A 14,330-nucleotide genomic window follows, 5' to 3' on the forward strand; every position below is an offset into this window, starting at 1 on the left:
TACAGTGCAGTGCCAGTGCAGTGCCCAGTGCCGTATTCAACCTCCCCTCCCAGCACCCACACCATACCCATGCTATAGCTGTGCCATATGCACACCAAACCTGTGCAGTGCCCATGCAGTGCCTGCGCCAGTGCAGTGCCAGTGCCTGTGCAGTGACCAGTGCTGCATTCAACCCCCCTCCCAGCACCCGCACCATACCCGTGCCACACACACCCCCCAACCCTGTGCAGTGCCCATGCAGTGCCAGTGCCAGTGCCAGTGCAGTGCCAGTGCCTGTGCAGTGCCCGGTGCTGTATTCAACCCCCCTCCCAGCACCCACACCATACCCGTGCCACACGCACACCAGCCCCGTGCAGCGCAGTGCCAGTGCAGTGCCAGTGCTCATGCAGTGCCAGTGCTCGTGCAGCGCAGGCGGTGCCGCCGGGCTCACCCAGGAGCAGGAGGGCGAGGGCCATGGCGGGCGGTGGTGGCGATGGGGACGGCCGGCGGGCGGGGAGGACGAGACGGGGCTGCTGGGCCAAGGATGACTCAGTCCGTCCGTCCGTCTGTCCAGCTGGCCGTCCAGGGGCCGGGGGGCTGGGCTGGGGGGCAGGAGGGGCCCTGGGACACCCCAGGCTGGGGAACAGAGGGGACCAGGGTGTCCCCCTTGTTGTGTCCCCCCCAACCCAGGGGGCTTGGGCCAGGGCAGGTGGGGGTTAACGCCAGAGCATGCAGCGCCCAGGGGACACACGTGCGGCTCCCACGCGTATGCACGTGGCCTCCCGCCGCCCCGACACGCATGAGCACGTGGCCTCCCACTGACACGCGTGGGCACGTGGCCTCCCGCCATCCTGACACGCATGAGCACGTGGCCTCCCACCGACACACGTGGGCACAGGGCCTCCTGCAACAGCAGCACACGGGCACAGGGCACACACAGCTGTTGCACACTCACACATGCACAGAGATGGGCACACGTATGTGCACGCTCATTTGCACACACACGTACACTTGCACACACGTTAATGCACACATGCACAGAGGTGCACACACATGCAGTCATGTGCACACACACATATGCGCGCTTGCACACACGTGCACACATGCGCGCACAGATGTACAACTGTGCACGCATGCACACACATGTGCAGGCGCACACACACATGCACACATACACATGCACACACTTGCACACACACACGTGTGCACATGCACACATGCATACACACTGATGCACACACGTACACACTTGTGCACACACATACGCACGCAGGAACACATGCATAGACATGCATATGTGTGCACATGTGCACACACACATTCAAATGCACACACCTGCACACACCTGCACGTGCACACACGTGTGCACACACACAGGCACGCACACACTGGGAGTCAGTGGGGCCATACTGGGGGTCAGCTGTGCTGTACTGGGGGGATCACAGGCCCACTAGGCTTGATGCGGGGGGGGGGGGGGGCTGGGAGCATGGGGGGGGGGCAGTGGAGCAGTGTTTGGGGGGCTCCCCTGGGTGAAGGGTTGGGGGTACCCCTGTGTCCCCCATTGCCCCCCACTGTCCTTCAGAGCGCCCCCCCACCGGAACCCTGTGCCCTTCAGTGCCTTCAGAGCCCCCCAAGATCCCAGTGCCGCCCCCCCCGGAGCCCTGTGCCCCCCAATAACCCCCAGAGCCCTGTTCCCACTCCCCCCTCCCAGTGCTCCCCTTCCCTCCCAATCCCACCTCCCCAGTGCTCCCAGTAACCCCCCCAGCTTCCCAGTAACCCCTCTACTTCCCTCCTCCCCCCCCCCCCCCGCACTGGAACCCCCCCCCCCCCCAATGCTCCCTCAAGGTCCCCTCCGCACCTCCCCCACCGCGCCCATGGACCCGCCCCGGCCACGCTGCACCGCGCAGGGACCCCCCGTGGCCCCGCCCCCTCGCCACGCCGGGCCGCAACCCCACCCCTAGCAACAGCCTCTCCCCTAGCTCGGCCCCGCCCCTAGAGACGCCCCGCCCCTAGCGAGGGACCGTCCCCTAGCGACGCACCCGCCCCTAGCGACGGCCTCTCCCCTAGCGACCGTCCCCGCCCCTAGCGACGGCCCAGCCTCCCCCTGGTGACCCCGCCCCCCCCCGCCGGGAAGGAAGAGCAGCACGGCGCGCGGGGCATGGGGGGGGGGCACCGTTTATTGACCACGCCCACGGCGGACCCGGGCGTCCGGGGGCCCGCCCCCCCCACCGCCCCCCGGGACCCGGGGCTGTGACCCCCCCCCCCAGCTCCGACTCTGCAGGGGTGGCTGGGGGGGGGGGCATGGGGGGGTCCCGTGGGGCATCCTGGGGAGGTCCCGGGTGCCCTTGGGGGGCCCTGGGGCATCCTGGGGGTTCCGGGGGTTCTGGGGGTCCAGCCCCCTCTCCCCCCCCCTCCCCGAAGATCAGTGGGACCCCGGAGCTGAGCGCCCCCAGCTCCGGCTCTGCAGGGGGGTTCTGGGGGGTCCCAAGGGGTCCACCCCCTCCTCAGAAGGTGTGAACCAGTGGGACATTGGGCAGCTCCGAGGTGGGGGGTCCCGTCCCTGTCCCCCCCCCACTGCTGCCACCCCCAGCCGCCCCCCGGGCCGGGGCGGGGGACTGCCCCCCACCACTGCCCCCCGGTACCGGCTCACCCCGGACCAGGAGGATCCGGGGGGGGCCGGGGGGCGGCAGCTGGGCCAGCGCCTTCAAGCAGAAGCGGGCAGGTCCCCCCGCCGCCCCCCGCAGCAGCAATAAGGGGGGCAGCCCCCCGGTTGCCCCCACCACTGCCAGCCGTGGGGACGGGGAGGGGGACGGCTCCCCCCCCGCCACGAGCACCTCAGGGGGCTGTGGCTGGACATTGGGCACCTCTGCGGCCTGGAGATGGACATTTGCCACCTCTGTGGGCTCAAGTTGGACGCTGGGCACCTCCATGGTCTTGAGTTGGATGTCAGGCATCTCAATGGTCTTGAGTTGGACACTGGACACCTCCACGGTCTTGAGTTGGACGTTGGGTACCTCCATGGTCTTGAGTTGGATGTTGGGCACTTCCTTCATGGTCTTGAGTTGGACACTGGGCACCTCCATGGTCTTGAGTTGGATGTTGGAGACCTCCTCTGTGGTCTTCAGTTGGACATTAGGCCCCTCTGTGGTCTTGAGATGCATGTTAGGCACCTCCATGGTCTTGAGTTGGACACTGGGCACCTCCATCATTTGGTGACAGGAACTGGGCACCTCAGTGGCTTGGAGATGAACATTTGTCACCTCCATCGTCTTCAGTTGGATGTTGGGCACCTCTGTGATCTTGAGATGGATGTTGGGCACCTCCACCATTTGGTGATGGACACTGGACACCTCAGTGTCTTGGAGATGGACACTGGTCATCTCTGTGGTCTGGAGATGGACGCTGGGCACTTCCGTGACTTGGAGATGGACACTGGGCACCTCAGTGGTTTGGTGATGCACATTGGGCACCTCAGTGGTCTGGAGATGGACACTGGGCACCTCTGCAGCCTGGAGATGGACATTTGTCACCTCTGTGGTTTGATGGATGTTGGTCACCTCGGTGGCCTGCAGGTGGACACTGGGCACCTCAGTGGTCTGGAGATGGACGCTGGACACCTCTGTGGCTTGGAGATGGATGTTGGGCACCTCAGTGGTTTCAAGATGGACACCGGGCACCTCCGTGGTCTGCAGCTGGATGCTGGGCACCTCCATGGCCTGGAGCTGGACGCTGGGTACCTCCGTGGCCTGGAGCTGGATGCTGGGCACCTCTGCGGCTTGGAGATGGATGTCAGGCACCTCTGTGGGCTCGAGATGGACACTGGGGACCTCAGTGGTTTGGAGATGGATGTTGGACACCTCTGTGGCTTGGAGATGGATGTCGGGGACCTTGGTGGTTTGGAGATGGACATTTGTCACCTCTGTGGTCTGCAGCTGGACGTCGGGTACCTCTGTGGCCTGGAGATGGACATCGGTCACCTCCGTGGCCTGGAGATGGACGCTGGGCACCTCTGAGGGCTGCGGCAGGGCTTGGAGCTGGATGTTGGTGATCTCAGAGGGCTGTGGCAGGGCTTGGAGCTGGACATTTGTCACCTCGGTGGCCTGCAGCTGGATGTTGGTGACGTCCGAGGGTTGTGGAAGGGCTTGGAGCTGAACATTTGTCACCTCAGTGGCCTGCAGCTGGATGTTGGTGACATCCAAGGGTTGTGGTAGGGCTTGGAGCTGGATGTTGGTCACCTTGGAAGGTTGTGGCAGGGCTTGGAGCTGGACATTTGTCACCTCAGTGGCCTGCAGCTGGATGTTGGTGACCTCTGAGGGTTGTGGCAGGGCTCGGAGCTGGATGTTGGTGACATCCAAGGGTTGTGGCAGGGCTTGCAGCCGGACATTTGTCACCTCTGCGGCCTGCAGTTGGATGTTGGTGACGTCCGAGGGTTGTGGCAGAGCTTGGAGCTGGATGTTGGTGACATCTGAGGGTTGTGGCAGAGCACGGAGCTGGATGTTGGCCACCTTGGAGGGCTGTGGCAGGGCTTGCAGCTGGACATTTGTCACCTCACTGCCTTGGAGCTGGATGTTGGTGACATCCAAGGGCTGCGGCAGGGCTTGCAGCTGGACATTTGTCACTTCGGCAGCTTGGAGCTGGATGTTGGTGACGTCCAAGGGCTGTGGCAGGGCTTGGAGCTGGACATTGGTCACCTCACTGGCCTGGAGCTGGATGTTGGTCACCTTGGAGGGCTGTGGCAGGGCTTGGAGCTGGACATTTGTCACCTCGGCAGCTTGGAGCTGGATGTTGGTGACATCCAAGGGCTGCGGCAGGGCTTGGAGCTGGACACTTGTCACCTCCGTGGCTTGGAGCTGGACATTTGTCACCTCGGCAGCTTGGAGCTGGATATTGGTGACCTCCAAGGGTTGTGGTAGGGCTTGGAGCTGGACGTTGGTCACCTCGGCTGCCTGCAGCTGGACGCCGGTGACCTCAGGGGGCTGCGGCCCCCGTGAGGGGAGGACGCTGCTGACGCCACCCCTCAGGACGATGACGCTGGCCCCTGCCGGGGCCCCCGCCACTGCCTGGAGCTGGACGCCGGGCAGCGCCTGCCCTGTGCCAGGTACCAACAGGATGCTCTGCCCAGCGGTGGGGGGTCCCGATGCCCGGGGACCCTTCCCTGCCCGGGGCGGGGGACCCTCAGCAGGCAGGAGGGTGAAGGCAGGGGGCTCGGCCGGGGGGCTGGGCAGCAGGAGAAGCTTCCGCGGAGGTGCCGGGGGGCTGGGGATGAGCTGCAGGCCCTGGGGCGTCTGCACCAGGAGGAAGGTCTGGGGTTCGGGGGGGGGCGGAGGGGGGCGTCGGGGGGTCCCGCGGGGCCCGGGGGCATGGGTGCGGAGGTGACGCTGGAGGTAGGAGGCCATGACAAAGGCCTTGGGGCAGAGTGGGCAGCGGTAGGGGCGGGCGGCGGAGTGGGTGCGGCGGTGGAGCTGGAGGTTGGAGGAGTGGGTGAAGGTCTTGCCACACTGGGGGCAGGCGTAGGGCCGCTCGCCGGTGTGGACCCGCTGGTGTTGCCGGAGGTTGGAGGTTTGGGCAAAGGCTTTGCCGCAGACAGGGCAGGCGTGGGGCCGCTCGCCCGTGTGGAGCTGGCGATGGCGGCGGAGGCAGGAGGTGTTCTTGAAGGCTTTGGGGCAGTCAGGACAGCGGTAGGGCCGCTCGCCAGTGTGTTGCCGAAGGTGATACTGGTAGTGGGATGCCCACTTGAAGGTGAGACCACACTGGGCGCACTCAAAAGCCCGCAGCCCCGTGTGAACCCGCTGGTGGATCTGGAGGAGGGAGGAACGCTTGAAGGCCTTGCCGCACTCGCGGCAGGCGTAGGGCCGCTCGCCCGTGTGGTCCCGCATGTGGTAACGCAGCCCCGAGGAGCCCTTGAAGGCTTTGCCACACTCAGTGCATTGGTAAGGGCGCTCCGGGGCGGGCTGGGGTGCCGCCGGGGGGTGAGGAGCCTCGGGGGGGGGACGTGGTGGGACAGCGGCAGGGTGGCTGCGTTGGTGGCCCAACAGCCCGGCCAACTGGGTGAAGGTCTTGGGGCAGACAGCGCACTTGAAGGGCCGCTCGGCAGCGTGGCCATGCCGGTGCCGGGCCAGCCCCGAGCTGTTCTTGAAGGTCTTGCCACAGGTGGGGCAGCGGTGGGGGGCAGCCGAGGGGGTCACCGCTGTCACCGAGTGGCTGCCTTGGTGGCCCAGCAGCTCCTCCTCACTGGTGAAGCTCAGCGGGCAGGCAGAGCACCTCCAGAGTGTCTCCGGGGCCGCGGTGGGTGCTGGGAGGAGCGGAGGCATGGCAGTGTGGCCGGCGTGGCTCTGGAGGTGTTTCTGCAGGCAGGCGTCAGAGACGAAGGCCTTGGCGCAGGTTGGGCACTCATGGGGCCGGGAGCCAGCGTGGGTGCGGCGGTGAAGGAGGAGGTTGGAGGAGTGGGTGAAGGTCTTGCCGCACTGGGGGCAGGCGTAGGGCCGCTCACCAGTGTGGACCCGCTGGTGTTGCCGGAGGTTGGTGGCTTGGGCAAAGGCTTTACCGCAGACGGGGCAGGCGTGGGGCCGCTCGCCGGTGTGGGTGTGACGGTGACGGCGGAGGCTGGAAGAGTTCTTGAAGGCCTTGGGGCAAGCGGGACAGCGGTAGGGCCGCTCGCCGGTGTGCTGCCGGAGGTGGTACTGGTAGTGGGATGCCCACTTGAAGGTGAGGCCGCACTGGGCGCACTCGAAAGCCCGCAGCCCCGTGTGAACCCGCTGGTGGGTCTGCAGCAGGGAGGAGCGCTTGAAGGCCTTGCCACACTGGGGGCAGGCGTAGGGCCGCTCGCCCGTGTGGCCTCGCTGGTGGTAGAGGAGGGCGGAGGAGCCCTTGAAGGCCTTGGGGCACTCGGGGCACTTGTAGGGCCGCTCACCCGTGTGGCTGCGTTGGTGGTGGGCCAGGCGGGATGACCACCTGAAGGCCTTCCCGCACTCCCGGCAGGCGTAGGGCTGGTCGGCCGTGCCCAGACCCCCGGCCCGGGAGCCGGCCGGCCCTGCTGCTGGCGTCGCTCCCGCCATGCTGACAGCCCTGGGGGACAGAGGGGGGGCTGGGCAGGGTGCGAGCGCAGGAGAGGAGCGGGCGTGGCCTCCGCGCGGGGGCGTGGCCTCACCAGTTAGGGAGGAGTCGACCCCGGCGCGTTGGCAGCGCTGCGGGGGCGTGGCCCGGCATGCGGGGGCGGGGCCACCCCGCGGAAGGCCCGCCCCCACCTGCGGCGTTCCCCTTCAAGCCCCGCCCCCGCCGAGCCGTGATCCCCCTCCAGGCCACGCCCCCGTCGGCCAACTTTCCCTTCAAGGCCACGCCCCCGCCGTACCTGAAATCCTTTCAGGCCCCGCCCCCGCCGGGCCTCAAGGCCCTCCAGACCACGCCCCCGGCCCGGCCCGCTTTTCTCTGCAGGCCCCGCCCCCGCCGCCTCTCAAGCCCGCTCAGGCCACGCCCCCGCCGGCCCGCGCTCTCCTTCAGGCCCCGCCCCAGCCGGCCTGTGCTTGCCCTCACGCCCCGCCCCCGCCGCGCCTCCAGGTCCTGCCCCCGCCTCCCCGCAAACCCCTGCAGGCCCCGCCCTCGCCGCCCGCCCCGCGCAGGCGCCGCCGCCGCCGCCCCGGCCCCGGCCCCGCCGCCGCCGCCGCCGCCCCCCCGGTGCCCGCTCACCTGCCGGGAAGGGCGCGGGGAAGCGCCGCCGCGGCGGGGCAGGGCAGGGCAGGGCAGGGCAGGGCCCGCTCCGGCCGCCCTCCGCCGCACGCCCGCCCGCCCCCGCCGCCGCGCAACGACTGGGCCGCGCCGCGCGCGGAGCCACGCCCCCGCCGCGCCGCGCGCACCCGGTGGCCGGGCCGGGTCCGCGCGGGTGCTCCTGGGAAATGGAGTCCGCGGCGCCGCCATCTTGGAGCGGTTAGGGAGGGAGGTGAGGGGCGCACAGCGTGTCCCTGCTATAACGGATCCGGGTACCCGGCGGGTCACCGCGATAGGGGGCCGGGTGACCGGCGGGCCGCGTGTCTCCTTCCCCCGCCCCCAGGGGACTCAGGGGATTTGGGGGGCTCGGCGGGTTGGGGGTCGGGGTAGGTTGGACGGTTTGGGCGACTCAGGGAGGTTGGGGGGTGCGGGGGGGGGGTCGGAGCCTGGGGAGTTCAGGGAGCCGGGAGGGGTTAGGGGGGGCGTGGGCTCGGGAGGGGGGGCAGGAGGCTGAGGGGGCTGATGGGGATTTGGGGGGCTCAGAGCGGTTGGGGGGGCTCAGAGAGATTGGGGGAACTGGGGGGTCAGGACGTTGGGGGTCTGATGGGGATTTGGGGGGCTCGGGGGGTCAGGGGCTGGGGGGTTAGGGAGGCTCAGGGAGGTTGGGGGAACGGAGGGGCAGGGTCTTAGGGGGAGCTGGGGGGGTTGGGAGGCTTGGGGGAGCTGGGAGAAAGGGGTTGGTTGAATTTGGGGGGGTTCAGAGGGGGTTGAGACAACTGGAGCACTATGGGGGGGCAGGGGGGTTGGGGGGAACTGGGGGGCTGGGAGTGATTGGAGGGGTTGGGGGTCCCCCAGGACACCCCTGGGACCTCCCAGAGGACCCAGTGCCATTGGGATATGGGGTGGGGACGGGAACAGGCAAGATCCCAGGACCCCTGTCACCCTATCTCCCTTGTCCCCAGTCCCCCTGTCCCTCCCAGCCCCCCCCAGTGATGTCCCCTCTCCTGCAGGCCACCCCCTCCCCAGGCCATGACACCGAGGACACAGTGACGGGTGCAGGACAGGAGAGGCACCCTCCCCCCCCCAAGGAGCCCCTGGAGGGGGACAGCAGCCACCCTGGTGAGGGTGGTTGGGGTGTCCCTGCTGTCCCCCCGCCCCCCCAGCTTGGGGACTGTCCCCCCATGTCCCTTGGGGGAGGCTTGTTGCTTGGGCAGGGTTGCCATAAGAAAGAAGGTAGAGGTCCCCTTACTGCCTCCCCCTTATACCCCCCCTTATTGCCCCCTGCTTACGGTCCCTCCCATCCTCCCCTTCCCCCCGCCCCGTTGTTGCCCCCTCTTGCTCACAGCCCCCAGCCCCCGACATCACCACCCTGGAGCCACCAACATGTCATGTCCCCACCCAGGGGCAGGTGGGTGATGGGGGGGCAGTTGAGGGGGGTCAGCATGTCTCTGGGGACCTGGTGGCCCATGTGTACCTGTGCCTGGGGTGCCCCATAGTCCGCCGGGGGGCTGGAGCTGGGCATGGGGCAGGGGACCCTCTTGCGGGTGCTGGCCTGGGCCACCAGTACAGGGGGGCTGCCCCACGCCTGCCTGCCCCACATCTTGCCCTTTGCTGCACCCTCTCACTACCCCACATCTCACTCTTTGTTCCTGCACCCCCTCCCTGCCCCACATCCACCCCCTTTTCTCCTGCACCTCTCCCTGCCCCACATCTCCCCCTGTGCTCCCCCTTCCCTGCCCCATGTCTCCTGTCCCTGCACGGCCGCATGCATCTTCTCTGTTCTTATATTGTCCATCCTAATATAGTCCTTATATTGTCTGTCCTTATATTGTCTGTTCTTATGTTGTCCATTCTTATGCACCCCCTGGCTTTGGTAGCGGCAAGTATCCCCAACTGTGCCCTATAGATTCCTGAAAAGCCCCCCAGCACTGCCCTGTAGCCCATGGTGTCCCCAGCTGTGCCCTATAGATCCCTGAAAAGCTCCCCCAGCAGCCTCAGTCTCCTCCTCCTCTTCCCGGCAGCCTGGATCTCCTCCTGCTTCTTTCCAGCAGCGTGGATCTCATCCCAGCAGAGGAGGAACCCAGGTAGACAGCAATGTCCTTCACCTGGCTAGACCTCAGGATCAGAACATGCTTCTGCCCACCTTCCCTACACATGTGGAGCATGCCAGGTGTCCCTATCCTCCAGCCATCTCCATCCGCACCCTCTGCACCCTTGGGGACCTTGTGTAGGATGCGAAACACCTGCCCCACCTGCGATGCTGGAGATGACGTTGGAGATGTTGCTGGAGATGATGCTGGAAATGCTCCAACACGTTTCCCTGCCCATGTACACATGGGGCATTGGCTGCACCAGCTGATTCAGTGGGCCATCTCAAATGCTTGCTCTTATCCCTGCTCCTCCATGACTCCCAGTGCCACCTTCCCTGGAGCAGGAGGCTTCTCCGAGCAACAGACAAGCCCTTTACCTTCCCCACGAGGCATTCCTTGCATCCCACAGTGGCTACTACTCTTGGTCCAATGTTTGCAAGAGGATGCTCACCTGAAATCGGTACCCCGTGCGGAGGGGCAGTGCGGGAAGTGGTTTGAAACCCAGGCAAAGTGGGTACAGCAAGTTACAGCTTCATTTCTTCATACTTTGGTGGCCATTTCTACCTTATTCAATCTTATTTTATTTTATTTAAACAACCAGGGGAAAAAAAATAATTGGGAGAAGGAGCTTGCTTTGCCTTCCACCCTCCATATGAAGGTCTCCCAAGATATTTGCCATGAGGCAAACATTTCTGGGAGTGGTTGATACCAAGCAGCCATCACCAGTCTCCATCAGCTGGCTGTGGGCTCCAGCTCACCTTCCATGAAGCCCGAAACTGAATTCGTAGCTTAGAGCTTTGTTGTGGTGAAGCCAAGGTTTGTTCCTGAGGTTGAATCCTAAAAGCAACCCCAAGTCTGCCCCAGCCATTTTTGACTGATGAGACTCAGTTGAAGTCCTTGGGTCAACCATGGAGACCCCATCCCAGAGCTGGGTGAACTGAAGAGGAGGGAAGAACCATGAGGAAGATGGCAGCTTAAGCCAAGCAAGAAATGAGAATGAGAGCTAGGCAGGAAGATGTGGTGTCTGGTGTCCTCTGCTTGGCAACTAATAACTGGCTGACCTGCTGCCAGTTGTGGTCCCACGGGCATGTCTGGAGCCTCACTGCCCACATTTGCCTGTGGAGATGAAGAAAAGGACCTTTTGCAGACGGCCTCAGCAGGTTTGGGCCAAATTCCTGCTTCAGATCTGAACAAGATAGTAGCTGAAAGTGGAAGAGGCTGCTCTTCTTCCCCACCAAGAGCACCTGCTGCCTGTCCCAAACCTCTGAGATGCTCCTGAAGGGTTGCCATGCTGGTGCCTATGCCTGATCTGCTGGTCTCAGCACCCTTGGTGGGGCCAGACCTGAGTCTGCTCCTCATTAAGGTGATGAGCCATTAGATGCTCGTCCCTTTTCCTGTCCGTTGGCTATGGAGTCCGCATTGCGTATGAGCAGACACACTCGCTGGGGCGAAGCTAAGACCCTACAACCAAGCCCTGCAACTCCCCCAGCCCTCCACGTCCCCCTTCTGATGTTCTGTTGCACAGTGGACCCATGGGACGTCACCCACAGCAGCTACGGCCAGAGGGTGCTCGCTGGTCACCAAGGATCAAGCTGAAAGCAGAAGATTCAGTTCCCCTTCATCCACTGGACTCCACGTGATGCAAGAGCCACCAGGGAGCCAGGGGACGGAGCAGCGCGGAAAGCGTCCTCTCCCAGCTGCCTTCATCAGGTCATCGGTGTGTTTCTTCTCCAGCTGGTGATGGTGGACCTGATCTCAGCCTCTGCCAAGCCTACCTCTGCCAAGCCTACCTCTTCCTGCACCTCTGCCAGGCTGGGAGCAGCTTCTCCAAAAGTCCTTTGCTGTCAGCTGGGCACCCTATGGGCGACAGACTATCCACCCATGCTGGGCTTGGGGCTGCAGAGATCCTCCTCATCCTAGCAGGGCTGTGTGGTGAGTGCTCTCGCATTTCCCTCCACGTTCCCCCCTCCCCGGTGCTGGTTGCATGCCGCATTTCGGGATGTGGCATGCCAGAGTGCTGCCGCTTCTCTTCTTTTCTGGGAGGCTTGAGTGTGGTTGCTGCAAATTTGTAAGGTGCATGCTTAGACCAACACCCGTGGTTTCATGGTTAAGGTGCATGTGTAGACCAACACCCATGGTTTCATGGTTAAGGTGCCCATGTAGACCAACACCCATGGTTTCATGGTTTCTTAAGGTGTATGCTTAGAGCAACACCCATGGTTTCATGGCTTCATAAGGTATGCATATAGAGCAACGCCCATGGTTCCATGGGTGGTTCTGCAAGTAGGGTAGATGCAGACCTGCCAAGCACAGCTGCAACGGGCCACTGTCTTCCAGCTAATGGCTGCAGAAGGCTTGAGGCTCCCTCAGAATTGCCAGTATCTTCTAGAAGGTGCATGCCACGAAGAGGGGAGAAATTTTTATGGCGGTAGAGTTGCACAGCACATTAGGAATAAGCAGTGAAAGGTGGGAAAGGTGTAGAAACCAAGTGCAGTGAGCATGTTGCTGCCATTTCAGTAGCGCTGACGATGGGCTATGAAACTTGAATGGCCAAAAACCAAGGAGGAATGGGATTTACCTGCCCTGTGATGGGGAAGGAAATATCACAGTGTTGATGTGCTTCGGTCAGGCTGGTCTGAGGAAGCAGGATGGGTGCTTGCAGAAGATAAGGGAGCCCTTTGCTTGGCTCCATTCCTTACCCTGGCGTCAAGGCTGTTCATTCAGCAAAGCCAGGTTAGAGCCATGGGTGCAGGGTCCTTGGCACCTTGTGGTCTGGCTGCAGAGTCTTGCTCAAAATCACTCCCACAAAGAGCCTGCAACTCAGTTACCTGTGCTGGTGGTGTGCTTAGGGAGTTCATCCTGCAACCTGTGCAGAGTCAAGCACTTAAAAAGCAATTAGCAGTGCACTTAAAAAGCAACTAGCAAAACATCTTAACGTATTTTGGCCTTCCTTGTTTTGAGGGACTGTATTCTCAGCTGGAAAAGCCTGGAGTTTGCTCAAGGGCCAGCTGCCATGTGTCCCCCTGAAAATAATTATAATAAAATTATAATTGTTCATGTCTTTCTCTCTCTCTTGCTGGTTCTTCCCCATTCCTTTTGGCCAACAAGTGTCAAGATGCTTTCCCAGCTGCTGCCTAGCCTCTTCTTTTGCATGATTTCCCATTAACATCTTCCCTTTGCTCTCCATCATCACCAGCATCAGGTCCTGCCAACATAAGGCTGGTGAATGGCCCTGACTCCTGCACGGGCCGACTGGAGGTGTTTTACAATGGCACCTGGGGGACGGTGTGCGACGATCACTGGGACCTCAATGGAGCCCGCGTGGTCTGCCGGCAGCTGGGCTGCGGGACAGCGCTGTCGGCCATTGGCGGGGCTCGCTACGGGCGAGGAGCAGACCCCATCTGGCTGGACAACGTACGCTGTACCGGGACGGAGGCTGCCCTTTCCGAGTGCCGGGCACGGCCCTGGGGAGCCCACAACTGTGGGCACGGGGAAGATGCCAGCGTCGTGTGCTCGGGTGAGGAACACGCATTCACCATGGCTTGCATCAGCCCCTGTGGACGACCAAAGGGTTAAACAGCAGGCAGGACAGCCGTCTTGCCCCTTGCTATTGACTGGTCATTTCTTGTTGACTGGTTGTCCCTTGCTGTTGACTGGTCGTCCCTTCTTGTTGACTGGTAGCCAATCCTTGTTGACTGGTTGCCTCTTGCTGTTGACTGGTTGCCCCATGTTGTTGACTGGTAGCCACTTCTTGTTGACTAGTTGCCCCTTGCTATTGACTGGGTGTCCTCTGATTGTACAGTGAGTGTAGGCACCCATCTCACAGACAGACACATACCTATGGCCACTGGCAGGTAGGACCCTTAATTTTGAGCTTGATCTGTCCCCTACAGGTAGGCAGAATTACTCCCTCCCTACTTAATTTTGTGAAGAATTAGCCTCTTCGCACCATTGCTCCAGGCAATTTCCAAATGCTGTTCTCACCTTCCAAAGCTCTCCACATCTCCTGGCATCGAGGCTGCAGCTCCCTGGCCATTTCTCAGTCCAGTCACCTCCTGGCTTCACAGGGATGAATCTCTTCATGGGCACAGCCTGTTGGATGCCATCCAGGCTTGCTGGGCAGGAGACCCTGCTCCTAAGCATTGCTGGCAATGGCATGCCCAGCAAAGTCTCTGACCATTTGCTCCTGGGGGTGTTTGCAGGGGCACCCGTTCCAGGTTCGACCCATACCAGGCTGGTGAATGGCTCAAGTTTCTGCTCCGGCAGAATTGAAGTCCTCCATGATGGCGAATGGGGCACTGTGTGCGACGACAACTGGAGCCTGATGGACTCTGAAGTGGTGTGCAGGGAGGTGGGCTGCGGCCAAGCACTGTCAGCTCTGTTCGGGGCTGCCTTCGGGCAGGGGTCAGGGCCCATCTGGCTGGACGAAGTGACCTGTGCTGGGATGGAGGCTGCCCTTTCTCTGTGCCAGGCCAGGTCCTGGGGAAGCCATAACTGCAACCATGGAGAGGATGCTGGCGTTGAATGCACAGGTAACTCTTGACTCCTGCCCCATCAGGG

General features: G+C 63.1%; 3 protein-coding genes across 4 annotated transcripts in view; 1 reads left to right on the forward strand and 2 right to left on the reverse strand.

Annotated features, from left to right (window-relative positions):
• LOC142421184 (uncharacterized) overlaps positions 1-14,330 on the reverse strand; it is a 118,188-nt gene that overhangs the window by 12,977 nt on the left and 90,881 nt on the right. The window lies entirely within an intron of this gene.
• LOC142421195 (uncharacterized) lies at positions 2,139-7,795 on the reverse strand. 2 transcript variants are annotated; one of them, XM_075525734.1, is made up of 3 exons: positions 7,663-7,795; positions 3,837-7,044; positions 2,139-3,806 (listed from the first exon to the last, which is right to left on the reverse strand). In XM_075525734.1, exons 2-3 carry the CDS (start codon positions 7,032-7,034, stop codon positions 2,484-2,486), a joined length of 4,521 nt encoding a protein of 1,506 aa, XP_075381849.1. In that variant the 5' UTR covers positions 7,035-7,044; positions 7,663-7,795; the 3' UTR covers positions 2,139-2,483. The 2 variants fall into 2 exon arrangements, with proteins under 2 accessions (XP_075381849.1, XP_075381848.1); XM_075525733.1 differs by having other exon boundaries at positions 2,139-7,044.
• The window catches only part of LOC142421219 (scavenger receptor cysteine-rich type 1 protein M160-like), a 35,680-nt gene continuing 29,152 nt past the window's right edge, over positions 7,803-14,330 (forward strand). Inside the window, exons 1-5 of the mRNA XM_075525779.1 lie at positions 7,803-7,912; positions 8,691-8,913; positions 9,702-11,702; positions 12,967-13,287; positions 13,973-14,302. Of these exons, the coding sequence (XP_075381894.1) occupies positions 11,630-11,702; positions 12,967-13,287; positions 13,973-14,302 (724 nt within the window). The 5' untranslated portion in view covers positions 7,803-7,912; positions 8,691-8,913; positions 9,702-11,629. The remainder of the gene's footprint in view (positions 7,913-8,690; positions 8,914-9,701; positions 11,703-12,966; positions 13,288-13,972; positions 14,303-14,330) is intronic.

Source organism: Mycteria americana, chromosome 27 (genome assembly GCF_035582795.1).
Source record: "Mycteria americana isolate JAX WOST 10 ecotype Jacksonville Zoo and Gardens chromosome 27, USCA_MyAme_1.0, whole genome shotgun sequence".
In the NCBI taxonomy this organism is placed as follows: Eukaryota; Metazoa; Chordata; class Aves; order Ciconiiformes; family Ciconiidae; genus Mycteria; species Mycteria americana.